The sequence below is a fragment of the Leuciscus leuciscus genome (assembly GCF_965113295.1).
Source record: "Leuciscus leuciscus genome assembly, chromosome: 12".
In the NCBI taxonomy this organism is placed as follows: Eukaryota; Metazoa; Chordata; class Actinopteri; order Cypriniformes; family Leuciscidae; genus Leuciscus; species Leuciscus leuciscus.
In genome coordinates this window covers 18,977,129-18,996,780 of record NC_138736.1, presented here as the reverse complement: position 1 = coordinate 18,996,780, position 19,652 = coordinate 18,977,129, and the positions used below count along the sequence as shown (strand labels likewise).

General features: G+C 40.6%; 1 protein-coding gene across 1 annotated transcript in view; it reads right to left on the bottom strand.

The window, feature by feature from the left end:
• Positions 1-842: 842 nt before the first annotated feature.
• foxo6b (forkhead box O6 b) overlaps positions 843-19,652 on the bottom strand; it is a 32,903-nt gene continuing 14,093 nt past the window's right edge. Inside the window, exon 2 of the mRNA XM_082187149.1 lies at positions 843-5,793. Coding sequence (XP_082043275.1) covers positions 4,096-5,793 — 1,698 coding nt within the window. The 3' untranslated portion in view covers positions 843-4,095. The remainder of the gene's footprint in view (positions 5,794-19,652) is intronic.

The following is a 19,652-nucleotide window of genomic DNA, read 5'->3' as shown; positions in this document are numbered from 1 at the left end:
ACTACATTTTGTGTTGTAACCGTATTCAATTCCCATGACACACATGGAAACACGCAGAATGAGCATAATTCTCACTGACCTCCACTGCATCCCAGAGGAATTTCTTTATTGCTCTTATAGTTCAGGAGACTTAATTGAATTCTCAGTTATGTTTTCTTTAATATCTACTGTGCCTCAGATGTCTCTCTAAAATTACTTTTTTCGCCTAAATAATAATAATAATAATAAAATAATTATCAATGAGAAATTTGTTGACATAGGCCTACAGTAAGAGTACAGGGATACAATTGAGATAATTGGATAATAAAGATAATAATTAGAGAGACATAAATTAATGATGGTGCAAAACCCTAGTTCATATTGAAATCGAAGACTTGGCAAATCTAAGCACAGTTTGAGACTTTGTTCAGATCTCTTCTAAAACTTGAGAGGAAAAATTCTCCATTTGATGTCCGCATGAAATCCTATTTACTTTGTTAGCACATTACCGGTGGTGAAGTTTCTTTTGTCGTTGTAATCCTTAGTCAAAATCTAAAAATGAGCTTGAGCAGAACACCCTTAACCACTCCTCTCCAATTGTCAGTCTGCTGTGAACCAGATTATGTTGAGGAGGTACGCTAAAATCAAGCCCCGCCCTCTATTTATTCTCATTCAGTTTCACTCGAAAATGTCACAATAGTGTAAAGTCGGTCACAACTTCCGGTTCACAGACTTTAAGTGCATTGTTGTCCAAAATAAACAACTGTCTGAGACATTAAAAATGTCTCATTTGTGATTTTTCTTTTCTTACTCATGATTCTTTGCACATTCAGGCAGAAAAAGACGTTCAGGTTTTTCCAAGTTCTCTTTTGTTTTATTTTACAGGCCACAAGATGAGCAGATACATCATTTAAAAAAAGAAATAAAACTGATATTTGCTTGTCAAAAAATATTATACAATTTTCTCAATACAGATTTTTGTACAGCATGAAACAGAAATGAACTGTAATAGAATCATGATCTTGTAATATAGATAAATGAGATACAGGAGCTCCATACCGTCATCCACAAGCCCAACTTTATATCCAATAAATATAAACTGTGCATATTATATTATGAATAGCCAGGCATTGTAAATACCAGGGCACAATTTCAATTCATTTTCATATCATATCAGGTACGTCACTGTGCTCCACACACACACACACATACACACTCTCACACACATATGAAGCTGAGCACTGAAGCAGACGTGGGCCAGCAATCAAAATCACAGTTGGATAACAACAGATTCCTGGCCACCTCGAAAAGAACATAAAGATGGGAATGAAAGCAGATAAAGACAGGGCTCATTGTCCTTGGCAGAAAAGAGAGACAGTGAGAAAGACGGATGGCTATCTGATCGGGCTGTGTGAGAAACACTGTAGAGAGCCACTTGACATTTGGCCTGATTCAAACAGCTCTGCTGAGGGAAGCTACTCTGACAGGCTCTCTCTCTCATGCACACACACACCATCTCTATCTTTTTCTTTCAAGCAACCTAGTGCCGTCCTTTTCAACTCACTCTCTGTCAGCTTCCTTTATCTTTTTTAACCGCCCTCTCTATTTCTCTCTCCATGAATGTTTTTCCTCATCAAAATTTAAGCAGAACAAAAAGCTGCATCCAAGTCATGTACCGGTATCTGTGGAGAAAGCACCTGGCAGTACGCAACATCAATAATGGTAGAAAAAAGCAAATAAAGAGACAAAGAGTGGACAAAATAACCTGAAACACTAAACACAATATAAATATCGAAGACATAATAAGAGTTCTTCCACAAATTCAGTACTTGTTGGAGTTCTAAAGGAACAGACTTCTCCAATTCTTTAATAATGGAGGTGGAATCTACTCTTTGTGCTCCAGAACTTTGTAAATTCAAAAATGTTTTGATTTGGTGATTGGCCATGGAGAGGGACTTTATCCTAGCACCCATGAAACCACTCTTGAATTTGTTTAGTAGTGTGCATGGAGCAATTATAATCCTGTAATTATGAAACACTGCAGTGTGAACAGTGCTTACAGTCTAATTCGAGAAAATGCCTATTGTGGAGACTTTGTCAGAGAGGTGCTGTTTCATATAGCCTTCAATTTGTGATGCTGTACTTTGTACGTTTTCTATCCTCAGAGAGCTCTGACTTGTGACCTCTGTTTGTCTTTGCGAATGCAGTTTTACTATGTTTGGCATATGCTATCATTATTTTTGATCCTGACTCCCTTGACAAAACAAAATAATTTAGCAATTTTTGACATGGATGCATCAGCAATTTACGTACGGACTATTCAGCTTTGAAAGCCTGTTAGTTGTCTCACGTTGCTTCGAAACGTCTCATATCAAAGTGCAAACTCTTTTATACCTGACATGTTTTGTAATTGCCAATCAAATTAATAGACTCTCCTTTGTAGCTATTCATACTGATCCTATTCCATGTGGTGTTTCCATTACTTTGTCCACCCCTATCTAGTGGCCATTATTGGATATTGGAACTTGGATCTTCAATGTATGCATAAATGTGCCACATATGTTTCCTTCAACCTCACCAAGCCATGGTATAATTAGAGTCTTTCCCTATGAATCCTTGGTGTTACATTACATTCAGAATGAGAAAATACACAGTTGCACTTAATTACTTGAGTCTGGAGATCACTGGATAAGGGCAATATGATAGAGGAAGTCTGCAAAGAGAAGATAGCACCCATTTTTTGCTTTGCTGACTGAATTAATCAGCATGCAGTTCACTAGTGTAGGACACAAAAGCTCTGGAAGATGGTGGAATTGTCATTCTGTAAAGTTATGACCTCAAACCAGATTCTTTCTGCAACCTTGAGGTAGCGCTACCATCAAATAGTTACTTAGTCAAGTTAGGCAAGCTTGAATTCATTAAGGATAAATTTCCAAATTTCAGCTCTGTATTAAATTAACACAGTTAATGAGGGTTGACAAAGATTCCATTTTGATCAATCATCATTGATTACCTAGCGTAACACTGCAGACAGATAATGAAGAATGCTATTGTAGCCAAAATAAAGCCAATGCATTGGCCGAAGACAGAGAGGGCTGCCACAGAGTAGCTAGGCCGAGGTAAACCAGGAAAGAGCTCTGCACAGGATGTGCGGTAGTGTTGGATCGTTCCTTATTTCATTACAGGGAAAGCTTTATAAATTCACAGAATGGAGAGGAAGGGGGCATAGTGATAATATTTGCATTTCTCCTTTTCCCCCTTTATCTCTCTATCTCTGCCCTCCCTACCTCTTTCTAATACCCCCTCCCCCGGCCCCCCACTTACTTCAGAGTGACTTTAATCATCACTTTCGCCAAAACACATTAAGCCGTTGTGTGTCCGGGGGAAAAACAGCCCTGCGCACTCCAAGCATCACATTCTATTTGCAACAATGATGCATAGCTGGTGCATTACTTTGGAGATTAAAAAGGATATGCTGAATATCAATAGAGTGTGTCTGATGGATGACTGTCCTGGCCCACAATAAAGGGACATCCAATAGACCTCCTTGGGAGGAGGTGCGTACATTTACCAATGAAAAGCTGCTCCACACTCAGACGCTCATACACCCGCACACATTGACAAATGCACAAATGACAGCACAGACACTCAGACAGCTATAGCAACTGCTCAATCCTGTACTCATGTTTAGTAAAACAACACCAACGCTTAATTATTTATTTACTTTTTTGTTCAGGAAGGATAACAAAGTCGTTTGCATACATTAAACCCAGGCCAGCAGACAATGTGATTCCTCCCAGGTCGCGGGGTGGTCGTTACAGCATTGGAATGGATGGCGATGTAAAGTGCTTCAAAGTGATGAATTGAGCACAAACTGAAGGACATGAACCACAGAAAGGACTGTTAGGGTGCTATGACATTATTCCACAGCAGGGTAAATGGAGTTGGGGGGGGGCATTTTAAGAGGATGGGTAGGGGATAATTCCAGAATCTGACATCACCAAAAGGGAATCTTGGTCAATTTGTTCATTCGAGTTCCCAACTTGACCTGCTGCCCTTCAGAAGGCTGTATGGTTGAATGTTTGCCTATATGTAGGTTCTCAATGCCCCCACAGTTCACCCAGGCACCCAACTCTGGCTGTTGTGTGATTGTTGAGGTCCTGCAAAAACCCCCATTCCCATCCCCATCCCCAAACCCATTCCCATGCCAACGCCCTGTGATAGCGACCCATCGAAGTTAAAGTCCATTCCTTCTGTTGAGTCCATGAAGTCATTCAGGAGGATGGATTCAACATCGCAATCCAGACTGCTCTGGTGCACATCCATTTCCAGCTCAGACTGCAACCGGTTGTGAGGATCCTGGTGATGGTTAGCTTGGTGGTTGCCATGGTAATTAGGATTCTGTGAAGTGTGGTGGTAATACCCCTGCCAGGGTTCTGTCATGCCCTGATGGAGGTGGGAACCTGGGTAGGACTGATGGCGAGGATGGGGGGCTGAAGCCAAGCGACAGGGGTCTTGGGGTACATCCAAGACACTGGCAGGGTTAGGAGGCAGGGCAGTGGAAGGGAGGTGAGCTCGTGACCCATAAAGGCTGGGTGATTTGTGGTTGTAGGGTTGCAACATGTCATTGTTCACCCTGGGAGAAAGGTCTGGTTGTCTGGAGTTGCTGTGTTGCAGGTGATTGTGCATGTGGTTGGGATTGGGACTAGCATTGAGTTTGTGGTCATGAGACTGAACATAGTCATGGCCACGGTGGTGTTTGTGGTGATTGTAGTCAAGACCTGGGTGATGCTTATTATGAGCTTGATTGGGATTATGATGATGGCTTGGGTTTTGCTCGTGAGTTACTCCATGGCCATTGTGTAGGCTTTGACTGGAATTGCGATTGTGGCCATGTTCTGGATTATGATTGTGATTCTGGCTGTGATTGTGGCTCTGATTGTGGCCGTGAGAGTGCACAGCACTGTTAGATTGTGACATAAGTGAATGGGACGCTCCTCCTTGCCCCACAACCATGTCCTTACCACAGTATTGTGGTCCTCCAGCGAGTAGACTTTCAAGGGCATTGTTCTCTGAGTATGCCCTAAGGGCACGCTGGAAGCTGGTAGGCTTGTTTTCCTGAATCGTCTGCATAGGCGTATGATGCCTAAGCATGCCCATGGATGGTTGGCCATAGACTGTTCCACAGTAGGAGGTCTCTCCTTTGGGTCCAGGGCCATAGTGATAGCCATTGCGCTTAAGCGGTAGAGGCTGAGAGTAGCCCTCTTCCAAGCTGATGGCTCCAGTTAGATCAGCTAGGTGCGGGAGCTCGACAGATGGACAATGTCCACCTGTTCCCAGGGCTGGAGATCTTGTGCTGGTGGGGCTAGGGTAGAGTCGTGGGGAGGCAGAGCAGGATAGTCCTCCTTCCTCTGGTTCATCAGGTTCTGTCTCAGCCAAAATTGGAGACAAGCATCCACTTAATGTTGAAGCAGAGGAACTTGTTCTGGAGTGGAGGTCTGTCCAGGCATCAAACTCTTCACCCCCAACTCCCATTACTCCCTTACCCGCTGGGCTTCCATGTTCCGGCGATCCTTGTATTCCAGGTCCTCCAAGCTCTCTGCCCATTCCCACAGCTCCCGCTCTCTTCTTGCTGACTCGGCCTCGGCTCTTCAGGTACTTAGTTCCGTTGTCCATGGAAACAGCTCGTCTGCGGGGTCCTTTACCCATTTTTCCACCCTCTGGGTTAAGCATCCACCAGGAACTTTTTCCTGTTCCCTCATTTTGAACACGGATGAAGCGAGTATGTAGGGAGAGGTTGTGTCTGATGGAGTTCTGTAGATATAAAACAGGAAGAAATAAGATTGAGGCATTAGTGATTTTGAATTGAGGATTGTTAGTATTGTGTGTCTTAAACTTATGTAGAAAATTACGATATTTAAACACCCTTTTTTTAGGCTAATGCCCCCTGGTAGATAAGAGAGACTGAGCAGGGAGCCTCTGTTATATCTTGTATTAAAACTATGTATTGTATAAACTACTGAAATGTAGTGTTACATTTTAGGCCTGACCTATAATAACATACTGCACCATATATTTACATACTTTATAATAGGAATGCACCCCGATACTGCGCTCGTGTACTAGTACTCATACTCATTCAAATCCCCGATACCATGCAGCATATACAGTACAGTGCAGAAGCAAACAGAGTGCAGAATGGATATATCAGAGAAGGATGTCTATGAATTAAATGTATTGAATTAATAGAATGTTAAACAAATTAAATATTTACTCCTATATAGCTGCTGTGCACAAGCTGATAAACAAAACTGGATTGAGCGTGCAACGGCACAGACATGCATGCTTGCTGAGCGTACATCCCTTTGAATGTGAATGTAAACAGAAATATAAAACGCATATGTAACAGTATATTGGATCCATGCATTCGGTCATAAAGGGACAGCATATTAATAAACCTGCTGCTGTGTTTTTAATGTTAATCAAACAACAAAGGACAAATAAATCACTCACTGCTCTTGACTAAATTACTTTTGTAACTTTAATAAATATTTTTCTATATTTAATTTATACAGTGAAGAATATTCTGTGTTATTTTACATTTGATTACTTCTTTTTTTAAAACTGTACCTGAAAACTGCTGTTAAACCTATACCTGAAACCCTGAAAAGCACTGTTTATTTAATTTGTACCTTTTTTCAATTTATTTTATTTGTGCTAATTGTAATTGGATGATTTGTTCTTGTTTTGTCATTTACTGTTTACTTGTCTTTAATAATGTTTTAAATGAACAATTTTACATTAATTAGATAGTTTTTTTTTTCTGTAGCATCAAAACTGTAATAGAGAATTGTGATGTATCACTGGTATCTACAAATTTTAACCACTTACCCAATCAGGCCAGTAGAAAAAAAAAAAACGTTTAGCATTAAGCCCTGCTGAAGCAGCTCTAAATATGTGCTGTGCTATTAAATATGTGCTGTGCGATCAGATAAAATATGATAGAGCAATAGAATGAACAGTGAAAGTAACAAAGGCTTATACAATACATTTTAACATGCATAATTAAGCATGAAAATAACTGAAGGAAATATATTTTTGCTAAACAAATTAAATCAACAAATATAATTAATATTTTGCTGGTTTCTCTACTTAATATATTTAAAAATCACAAATGCAGTGAAAATACAGGTATCGGTATTGGTATCGATGAGTACCAAAAATGAAAGTATCAGTATCTACCTCGTTCTGGAAAAAGTGGTAGCGGTGCATCCATATTTATTATGATACATACATTGCAGAACCAAAGTAATCATTGACAATGAACAGAATCATTGTTTAATGCATATATTTACACTTTTAAACAGTAATTGGACACCCCCACTGCTGAAGCCCCCTGAACCTATGGTGTATTAAAATATTATTCTAAGAAATTTTTAATGGTAGGCTATATATAAGTTTTTAAAGGTGTATTTAAAAGCATTGTTCAAATCAACAGGTATTCTCACAAGAATTATGCAAGTTCCTATAAAAACTCATTGCAAGAAGAGGTGAAACCCCTCTTGGCTGCTCAGGCAAATCAATACTGTAAGCCGACCAGCTCCTGCACGGCACACGCTTTCTCTGACTCACGCTGCAGCTAGCCAAGCCAAGTCCACACGCACATCAAACCGTAGTCAAGGTTACCCAAATGAATCACACGTGGCAACCTGATCACAGACGCCTCTATCGATTGCAGTCTTGGGGAAATATGAGGGAAAGCCAGAGAGTGAGACGAGAAAGCGAGAACGAGGCGTGATTTTGGCACACTAGCGATCCTGGAGAAGCACCAAACAAAGGAAACAAAAACCAGAGAGAGAGAAAGACTTTAGTGATACAGATGCAGCAGAGAAATGCATCTTTTTATTTGGTGTACAACAACAATAGAGTCAAGAATGTAAATGATAGTTACTGTCTCGGATGTGAATTGGTCAATACATTGTTCCAGCAGTGCAATATAGCAACTATGATGAAACACTTGTTCACATAGCTGTTGTGTATATTACTGCACAGAACTTACAGAAGCCCTTTATTAATCTCAGTTATTTCACATGACTATGTCTTCTGGATTTAATAAATACAATTTTAATGAAATTATGTGGACTTAATTTTATTATGCAGTTTAATAAACCAATAAGACACTCAAGGCTGTGCAATATTGTAAACAAAGTCAGTCACATTTATAAAAAATCACAGCAAATGCTTTCTCAAAACATTCCGCTGTGCATTATGTCTATTCATGCATTTCATATATTCACAACATAGCAAGGTCTCCCATACCTTATAGCTTTATTATTTCAGAGTAAAGATTGCACTCTATGTTATCCACTACCTTTACACATGAATAGCAGAATTCAGAGATATTTATTAAATAATGTTTACGTATTATAAAAATCTGTTGCAATCAAACGTTTTTATTGATTATGTTTCTACTGAGGTTGGAATGGATTCCTTTGAAAATAGCAATTTTTTTATTAGCTGGAGAGAATGATGCACTAGGCTTACAGGACATCATAAAGTAAGAAAGACATACAAAAGGAATGAGGCCAACAACTCTGAGACAGTAAAGCATCAATACTCAGAAAAGACTGGAACAGCATGTTCCTACCTATCCCTGAAAAAAGCAACAGGGCCAAATCCCTCTTCTGCTTCTCCATGTTGCATGGTCTTGTCACAGCACCCTTGTGCTCACACCATGGTCATGCCTAAAATTCATGGGACCTGGGACAATATGGTTGACCCCCTTTCCCCAGATGCAATGAATAGGCTAATGAATGGGTCCCAGGATAATCTTCCATCCCTGACAATGGGTCTGGAAAGCATCATTCAAAGATCTCAGTTCTCAGTTTTCTCTTTCTTCAGCAGGAAAACCATAAACTGTCCATCAAATTCTCAACATTACCAGCAATCCATGTAATGTGTTGACATGTGTACACACAACAGAAATGTAGTGCTAGCTTCACTCCTTACAAACACACACCATATATCCCTCGTAAAGCAACATAGCCTTTTCACACCCTACTTCACTCAAATTCCCTCGTTCTCACACTCATTCATCTCTTTCCCTGTGTCCCGCATCTGTTTATCACTCTCTTTTCACTCGCTCTCCACCCCGCAACAAATCACACCACTAATTTCATTCACCTGCTCTGACTGAAGAAAAAAAAATTCAAATAAGACTAAATAAATCTACTTCCTGTCCCTCAGTCATCCACAATACAATTACGCTTCAAGTGCGTCTATCAGCCCATCTATACTCCATAATCCCCCATCGCACCCCTTACGGAAAGCAGCCTCTTGTTTTCCGTAGTGATTCTGAGAACCATTACCGCTCACATGAGTGGTCAGATATCAGTCGCTGAAAAGAGCCAATTACCTTGGCAAAATTTACACTACAGCTGGATATCGACTGTAAAGCAGTCTAATCTTGGAGAGCGTGCTGTTTCAGTGTCACCTCACACCTGAGGGGCTAATTCTTCTCCCAACACCAGTGGCAGATTTGCTGCTTTTTGCGCCGCTCCCTTTCAGAGCGGTGAGAAATTGGATAAGCAAGATGTATTTACGTCCCCTCACCCCCCAGGAAGGGGCTTTATTCTCCATCGGTTATTCTGCCAAATTACACAAGCCCCCGTGCTGGTGAAAGAGCCAGATGCTTCCTGGGCCGACTTAATCAAAGCCAAATTGAAGCACGGTGTCACGAGTGGGAACTGCGTGCCGAAACGACCTGTGCGAGGTGATCTGAGCGCGACGCCCCTGACAGCTCCGGCAAAGCACGCTCTGTTGCAGGGGTAACCATGACTACTGTGGAAACGGGAAGAGAGGAGCTATGTGCGAGAAGCGGGGGGAAGAGAGAGGCAGATGCCGTTTGATGCTGCAGGTAAACTGCAAACAGCCTTTCATCTCTGACAGTCAGACGACTCGCCCAACTCGCAAGAGAGCTTCAATCATAAGCAGTCACACCGTCGCTTGAGCTGTCTCAGAGGAACAGTGATTAGCAAGTCAACTATAAGCTGCATGACTTCACAGTAGCTACCAGCACCCCGCCACTCCACAGATCAGCTCACCAAACAGCCGTCTACACATGAACTTGTTGTAGAAACCTTGCATTTTTTAAACATGACAACTCTCAGGCTTGAAAGGCCAAGCGTTGTCGTTTAGTCTGTGAAACGATCCACTCTTTGCCCTTAGTGGCTCCATTAAAATTTGGGAAGAGGTAGAGCATCGGGTGTTTAATGAAAGCAGATTATTCATGAAGTCACAATTACTGTGGTGGGGTGGCCTGTGGTGAGCGTTATAAATAGCAGGTCTGTGGTTGGGAATTTGACCTGGACACCTTCAAGCTCTTCTGCCTCTGAGTCATTTGCTGGCCAGCCAAGTAGCCGTCTGCTTATGACCTGCTTTTTCTCTCTGAGACACACAAACACACTCTCTACAACTATTCTGCACACTGTCACATCTGCAACAAATAACTTAGATGATACTTTCTTACCAAAGCTTACAAAATGTCCCAGTGGTATGCTGCAGAAATGACGACCCCTCTACGAAACGTGAGGTATAACAGTGTAAGCTGGTTAGTGATGCCTCAACATCATTGGTGTATTCTGGTTCACACTTATTGTCACAACAAGTCACTTGGTTTACAGAGACTTGTAGTGACAATAAAGCTTGGAAGTCATTCATTGTAAATGATAATTAGCAATATAAAGTGAGCAACAAGCATGTTGGCGATGCAACAAATTGTAACAACTACAAATGCAGACAGGGAAGCTCACTGCCACCTGATACAGTCAAGTAATGTCTACTAGTGGCCGACAGTGACCTCCAAGATTTTAATCACAAGCATTAGAATCAGAATCAGAATCAGAATCAGAAACTAGTCATTATTAACTAGTCATATACACACATGAAGGCAGAGCTTCCAAATAGAACTTGAAATAGAAATGTTCAAACACAAACTCGCCACAAACACTAGCCATTATTAACTAGTCATATACACACATGAAGGCTGAGCTTCCAAATAGAACTTGAAATAGAAATGTTCAAACACAAACTCACTATACATTCAAACATAACATGATATACAGACACTTTCAAATATGCCCGGCAAACCGGAAACATCTGGCAATCAGGTTTAATCCCACTCCAGCCTGCATAATCCAGAGAAATCTAGGGCTAATCCTGGTTAAATCTGGCGGCCCTTTAGCTGACTATAACCCCTGGAACGCAACAAAGTAACAGGGATTGAAGAGATCATATGTTGGCCGGGCAGGAGGTGTGTTGAGAAACAGTGATGAAGGGTGTAATAATTGGCATTGAGATCAAATTGAAAGTTTAATTTCATAATTCAGGGTACTCATGCTTCCTTGAAGAACTGGCTCATTCCACATGTAACATGTATAAAAACTATACTGTTAAATACTGTGTTGTTTTTAAGAATTCACACAATTTTTTTTATTTTAGATATACCTGATATACCTGCCTGCCTGATATACCTGCTCTTCCCTTTTTCTTTGTTAACTGCATTGAAGAAGTAGGTTTCTGAAAATCTTATTTCATCTTTATTGTAATGATTGCTTTTATGTCTATATTGTCAGTCCAATTCATGTGTATAATGTTATTTTACTACCTTTTTTTTTGTCATTTTACCCTTTTTGAGTTACATTTTTGTCTTTGGCCTAAATATGTGGAAGCGAAAGCACATGGTGATGATACATAATATATATATATATATATATATATATATATATATATATATATATATAGTGAGAACAAGGGCAATTTACTCAAAGAGGCTGCTTTTATTTGTGTTAATTATCAGGTATGTTTTCTCTGTTGTATTTTCTTGTTTAATGTAATTTTTCTGTAGGCTACTCAATTTATGTTTCATGATCCTATTTTGCCCTTTTGCATTGTTAACTGCATTCAAGAGAGAGAACAAAGGCAATTCATTAAAAGAGGCAACTTTTATTTGTGTTAATTATCGGGATTAAAAGATCCAGCGAAACTGCTGCCTGCTGTCCCGTGTCTGATTTCCAACAACCACAAAACACAACGCAGAATCAAAGTTTCATGACTGGTGTCGCCGACTGCACATCACACTGGGTGTCACAAGCCACCGGTTACACACAGATAGGGTAAACTTTGGTTCATTAATAACAACAAACCAACACTGGGCTTAATATAACTTGTTAGTTGTAACTGTGTAACTCATTCTGGAATATTTATAACAGAAAATAATAAAACAACTGACTCAATTTTTTATAGTTTCAAGCATTACTATGTACCCTATTTTTAGAAAGGGGCAACTATTTGACATTGTTCACAATTTAAGAATCTTTTTTTTTATGTTTTTTGTTAAATTGAGGTTTATGAGCCGAGATCATTACATATTTGACCGCCTGGCGCCATTGGTCGCCTCTGCCCTCTTGTTTTCGTGTTAGGCACATCTGCCCACGACAAGTCATAAAAAAAAAATGCTGCTTTTACATGGAAAGTTTAGCCTTAACAATTGCCCTGACACACCAAAAACAAAATATCATACAGCGAGAAAGAGATGGTTTCAACACTTACATTAACACAGTGGTTTGTTAGTGGTTGGATTTACACACAAAGCCTTGGAAAAAATCTAAGAGAAATTGTGTTTGTATCCAGAGAGAAAAATTTAAGTAAATACAAGAGTAATATAAGTGTTAAAGCCAAAAATAAAAGTTTTAAAAGAGGGACAACAAAGATGTCATATAAACAAATCTGAAAAAGTAAGATCCCTAGTCAGATAAATCTCCCGAAAGCACTCACTTATGAATACCCAAGGTATGATCCATTCAAAGTGGATCCAAAAAAGAGCTTTCATCAAATGATGCTATGATACTGTGTTTCAATTCACTATTCATTGATGTATGCCTCGGATTAGGGCCCTAGGATCAACTTCACTATGGGCAATGAATGAGATTTAGAAGGATCACAGTTCATTTTTCAAGGTCCCATAAATCACTAAGTGCCTAAGATTTCATTCAATTTCTGAGCAGAACAAAAGGCCACAGTTATGGTAGTGCCAACATTTCAGTCGAAAGAAAAGACAATGCTTAAGATGCAATCTTCCTCAAAGTTTTAGCGAACTATTCCATATAGCATTTGCCAAGCGATCTGTTTCTCATTTTAAGAAGCGTTCTAATTTACTGAGCAGACTCCTCCGAGTATTCAAGGCAGTGTTCTGTTTTACATTCTGCCCAGTGTTCTATTCGACGCGGTTCGGAACGCACGGCTCGTGTGTTGGGGGATTGTTCTGTCGAGCATTCTTGTGCGCTCGCAGGACTGGAAAAGCTGTTTTCAGCCGCGTTCACCCATTATTTATTAATCCATTTCACACAGCCAGCAGTCATTATGCATGCTACTGTCAATGGGTATCTCTCTGCCTCGCATTTATTTGATAATAAGCACAAGTGGGGTAGGAGATAAAAGCGCTGACTGCATTCATTGTGCGAGCGGGAGAGAGCGAGAGAGGACTCCTGCAGGCGAGGAGACTTAAAATGAGAGTTCTGTGTGGGAACAGGGCGCGTCTGCTAAGCCTGTCTGGAGGCAATCGATGGAAATTAGCCAACGCTAAAGATGCACTTCCTGTGAGTGATGTCACGGGCGGTGCTCGGCTGTTTGGGGAAAAAGAAAGAACTCACAGGCGATTAATGGAAATGGTGAAGAGCAGAGAAAGGTGTGGGTAATATTACTAATAACAGTCCTAATATATGGAAATGATGCTAACAACATTATTTCTGGTTAATACAGAATGTATTTTATTTTTTAATTTGCCCAGTAAAACATTATCTGAGTTTGTGCTGTTCTCTTAGTTCACCCATAAATTTGAATATTTATTTCGGTGCCCACATGTTGTTCCATTAACAGCTGTTAGAAAACACCATAAAAGGGCTCCATACGACTGACATGCAACATTTAGAATCTTCTGATCTATATGATCAGGGTTTGAAATAAACTTTTTCACTCACTGGCCAATATGACTACTACATTTTTAAGTTACCGGCCATTCAGAACTTCTACTAGCCAAAAAAATTTATAAAATAATTATATATATATATCTCATATTTCATATATATTTTTTATAAAATTTGGTTTTAATACATTTCTTTCTTATTCAGACAAAATCCTGTCATTTAGCCATCTCATCCCTTCCTCTTTCATCCTCATCACCAAAAATGTATTTTAGGTAGACAGATCAACAGTACAGAGAACATAAAAAAAATTAGGATGTTAGAAAATACCAATGTCTTTTCTGTTAACCAAATGCTTTTTAATCTTCACTATTGCTTCAATGAAAATGAACAAGCGTGCCGTCATTTATTGTGCAGTGACGTGTATGTTCAAGTAAGTCAGATATGCGCAGATTCTGTGCAATACGCTGTATTTAATATATCATGATGACTCAAGAGTTGAGTATTTGCGCTAAATCTGTATTGGCTAGTGATTTGACAGTGTTACCCGCCACAGTTGATTTTTACCCGCATTTGGCAGGTGTTAATTTCAAACCCTGTATATGATATATATATTTATTCCTAAAACCTCACTGGTTCTTTGCATGTCATAACTGAAAGTGATGTGCCAGTTTAAATATGTGGAAAGTTGCATGCTACTTGAAAGCTGCAGTAGAGATTTTCCGACATGATCACTGTTTTCTACACAATGTTCTGATATGGAAAAGAGCTTTGTAACAATCCTTCGAAAATTCTCCGTTGGTGGTCCATGGAAAAACGGATAGCATAAGTGTGAGTAAATAACAGAATTTTACTTTTTGGCTGAACATTTAATGTTTTGTCTTCAAATCAACAAATTACCTAAATTACCTAAAAAACAGAGCACTGTCATCATTACAGCCAACGCGACAGAAGGCCTCTCTCACCGCTTGCTTCCCTGTGGAATGCCCGCTCACCAGAGGGACCAGGGTGGGAGGGAGGGACTGCGTCTGGAGCTTTAGCCTAACCTGAGAGAGGTAGACTGGGCACGGAAAATGAGCCGGGGCCCCTGGGGGCCTGTAGGTGGGAGCAGCCAGCTAGTGTGCTCCATCCCCTTGGACCGAGCTCTAATTGGAGCTGCTGGGCGAGCCGGGCCAAGTTCCCTGGGAACGGGGAGAGCCTGAGGGAGGGAGGGAGAGTAGGAGGAAGTGAAGGATGGACAGATAGAGCAAAAAGAGGGGAGGGAGGTTTAAAAATAGAGCAGGCAGATTAAGGAGCATCTGAGAGCGGTGCAGGGGATCGGAAAATCCGCCCTGCATGCCAGAGCTGACCAGACCTTCGGGGCACAAAAGCCAGTTCTTCGCCATTGCGTAGCAGGGGCACGGCATAGCACAGCCGCCCCCAGGCATACGTTTGCCCGGTCGTCGCGTGGCACGCAGCCCAGACTGGGGCAGCGCTAAGAGCAGCGTCAGCCTGAAATGATGACGGTCCCTAGCTAAGCTTTCACACAACAGGTGGAGAGTACAGACACCTGTGGGAGATCGCACAGACTCAGAAGAAACGTCTTACACCTGGGTCTTATGCACAGATGCACACTTCTTGTTGTGGTAAAAGCTTTGCTGAGATAAAAACAACATAAAATCATTTTCAATCATTTAGACACTATATATAGTTCTTTTATTAGTTAGTATTTGTGTCTTTCTTGTTTTCCATTAAAATGATCAAAACATCCTTAAAGCAAGATAAATTCACATGAGAAGCAAAAATTGCGTAAGATTTGATGACTTACTTTGCTTACCCCGTTGGCAATGTTTTTTCTTTCTTGTTTTAAGCACAAATCGAACCAAATTTTTTTAATACATAAAATATACAAAAAAAGTTAGGAAAATTATCATATTAATATTATAATCTGGATTATAGTTATTGTATTTTATTTTAAGATTTTTTAAATGTTTTACAGAAAATATAAGATAAAAATGCAGATTTTTACAGTGTGGGGCTTGATGCATAAGTAAAAGAACTACATTTGAATAACACAAAAATTAAATAATTCGTTTTTTGACTCGACTAAAAAGGTAAATAACAGTGAGTAAATGTATAGGGGGGAAAAAAGTAGGCTACTGATTCACATTTTTTGAAGTCTTTTGTGTTGTCGCTTTCTCCGCAAGCAAAAACACAAGCATGAACAACTATGACTGACAAAGTCATCCTCTGTTCCAGGCAGAGCATGCACAATTAATTAGTAAATCATTAATTAAGTCACGCATCGATTATTTCGGTTGCAGGGCGTGGAATGAGCTGATCGCTTTAATCAAACCCCAAACAGATTGGGAAGCACCTGGTCACATGATTGTTAATTAAAACCTGCTACATTAATGCGTTTAAGATGTATCCTTTAATACTCAATTTCGTGTCAAAGGACAAAAATACACAAAACAGATTTGGTGCTCAGTATTAACTCCCCAAAAACATCTTGGGGACATAGCACATAAATATGCGCTCGGTTACGTACATGCATGCGCGCACACGCACACACACACACACACACACACTTGTGCTCTGTTAGCCTGGCACATAGGGTCCGCTCATTACAACAATGCCAAGCTACCGGTTGCTAAGGAGACCTGTGGGAGAGGGAGTGATCCTGTTGCTATGGCAGCAAGCCTGCTTCCTGCCAACTGTCTTTCCCCATGAGACCTGACCATAGTAGGCAGAGAAAGAAAGAAAGGAAGACAGGGAATTGAATGTAGGAGATTCGGAGTGCGTGTGAGGGTGTGTTGGGGGTGTAAAAGGGGTTATGGGTATGATGTTGAAAGAGAAAGACTTTATAAAGAGCACAGCAAGCAGGGTAGCAATGGAGGAGGGGTGGCAGACAAACCACAAAACCAGAGGAGAGAATGTGCTGGGAAAATTGATAGAGTTCGAAAGAGGGAAAATAAAAGGGGCGCTTGTAAAGAGACTGAGCGAGGACGCCTTCCGGAGCGCCATTTTCAGGCGCTCTTTCCCATGAAACGGCTCGGCGGCTTACCGCACCGCGTCCTATTGTGCTAGTCCGCCGGCGACTGCACAAGATGGCCGCAAAACTACCTCTAATTGTTCAAAGCTAACACTCCAGCGTGCTGAACGCCACCTCCCAGCATGCACTGTGTCGTCAAGCGACCCGGCCTCGCTCGTTAAACTAACATAAAACTCGCCTGGCTTTTGGGAACTTTCTGAAACTGAATTCCGTGTTTCCTCATTAAACGCTACGGCACATCACAGCTCCCATTTATCAAGTCACCTGATATAAGCGACGTGTCATAACAGGTGTGTCTGATAAAAGACTTGAAAGAATACAAATTAATTATGCTGCACTGCGCAAAAGATTCATTAAACAACATATTCAGGGGAGACGCAAGAAACAACATCGCAACAAATCAACACCCCTGTAAAACGCAGCGGTGCTGCTGTGGAGACAACATCCTGAAACGAGACAGTGACAGAAAACGTGGGAAGACGAAGAGAAAAGGAGATGATATATTGATCAAGCTTTGGAGAAGAGGGTCAAATGAGGAGAGAAAGCTGAATCTGAATTTTTTGACTGCTGTTAGATCACAATTGGTTCCATACTTCCTTGCTCGTCTGCCTTTGTGGGGTTTTTTGGTTCGATTACGGCTCTCATAACAGCTCTGTTTAAATGAGAGACAGAGGAGCATTGGCACATATTCTCCCACAGATAAAGTGGGAATAAAGTTGGTTTCGGAAGGAGGGGGCTCTCGGAATTCACTCAGAGACGGTCGAATCAGGCTGTTAAAGACATCTCTCTGACTCTCATCCCTCTGTCCGGGTCTGTTTCTCATTCACAAGGAATGTGGCGTCTGTTGAGAACGGGAGTCTGGCCTTCCACATGGACAAACACGCACATATTCGTTCATTTGTTTATGCACACATTTCGAGACACGGCCATTATTGACTTGTTCATGCATGCATTATTTCCAGAGCACAACGTGTCTGCCATGCCTGATCCCCTCTGTTCCCCCAACCTCTTTATAGGGGTCATAGGATTCACTTGGGATTCTCCCATATTAGCTGTCTCTCTAATTCTACATGAAGAGCACTCTGCTGTGTGCCTGCTTATTACTTCTTCCCATTAGCTTTCCATCATTCCACCTTCATTCATTCTAGCGAATGCAAAAATAACAATTGTTTTCAAATACATTATCCTGTCTGCCATTGGTTGGACAGCAGATTGCCCAGTTCACGATAGATGAGCCAGTGTTGCTGTGTCGAGGCTGCATTCCCAAAAACATCAAGCGACCACTCTACCAATGGTTTCTATGATCAACTTTGTCTTGCAATGCTTTGGCTTGGAAATGCAGCCCTGGTCAGGATTCTCAAACAAACAGAGCAATGTTTTGAATGCTCCACTGACCTATTTTGAGGAAAATCATCCACCTGTACGGATGGCTTGCTTAAAGTTGTCAATGCTTATATACAACATCCAAAAACACACTTCAGCTTTGATTTATCAGATATCTTTAATTTACAAGTTCAAGTCTCATAGACTAATAGACACAAATGAGATATATTTTCTGACATTAACTAAAAATATAGAGCTATACAATGAATTTGAATAGAAGCTCAGATCATTTGATGAGTTCATATTGAGACTTTCGATTGCAGACTTTGGTATCTTGGAAAATATGAGAATCTCTTTAGACATTTTAGAGATCTCTTCTGAAAGTCTACAGGAGACACATCTGAGATTACTTTTGAGATATCAAAGAGATCTCATTAGTGATCTAATTTCTTTCCTAGTTTCGTCTTTTTCTTTGGTCTGAATCTATGGGAAAACGTAAGGTAGGTCCACATTTCTTCGAACAAAGACAGCCCAATTAAGTCAGTTTGAGTTAGGGTCTGTGCACTGAAGAGAGGGGCGGAGATATGGAGCGGCGAAGAAAGAGGCAGTCCATAAAAGCAGTCTAACGAAGGGGAAAAAGGAGGGAAAATAGAGGAAGATTGGTAAAATAGGAGAGCTTGAGCGACTTTGTAGCCGAAGCGAAGCAACTTCTCTTTTTTTTTTTTAGCTCCTCAATGGGAAGACATATGAAATATTAATAACAGCTCTAGCCATCGACTTCAGAGGCCCGCGCTAAAACTTAGTGTCTAATGAGACTCAGCTCATGAATTGCTAATGAGGATGCTTGGAATGTGTGTTTTAAGTGTTTGTGTGCGTGAGCGTGTGTGTTGCGACGGGGGGGAGGGGTCATTTGGTTGTGTGTGTGCTCGGGGGTGTGTATGGGGGGGGTATGAGGAATGTGAAGTCTTTGGGAGACTTAACGGAGAACTTCATTAAAAAGCTGAAGTCTATACACACACACACATACTGAGAATATTCAACACCCTCACATGCATACACACTCGCATATCACTTAATATACGTCTCCTAAAGACCTATAGGTGAAATATTTATTGTCACCAAACAGTGTATGAAACATATTCTCTCAGAATTGCCATACATACAGTATAATGATGAAATTTAAAATATTTAATTCAAAATCTATGACTTTACACATGTCACCTATACACTCAAGAAATCATCCAAATGTATCTTTATTTTTTATGTAATGGGTGTTGCGATTGACTGGGATGTTTCTTTTGAATATGTTACAATGAAAGAAAGAAAAACACAATTGC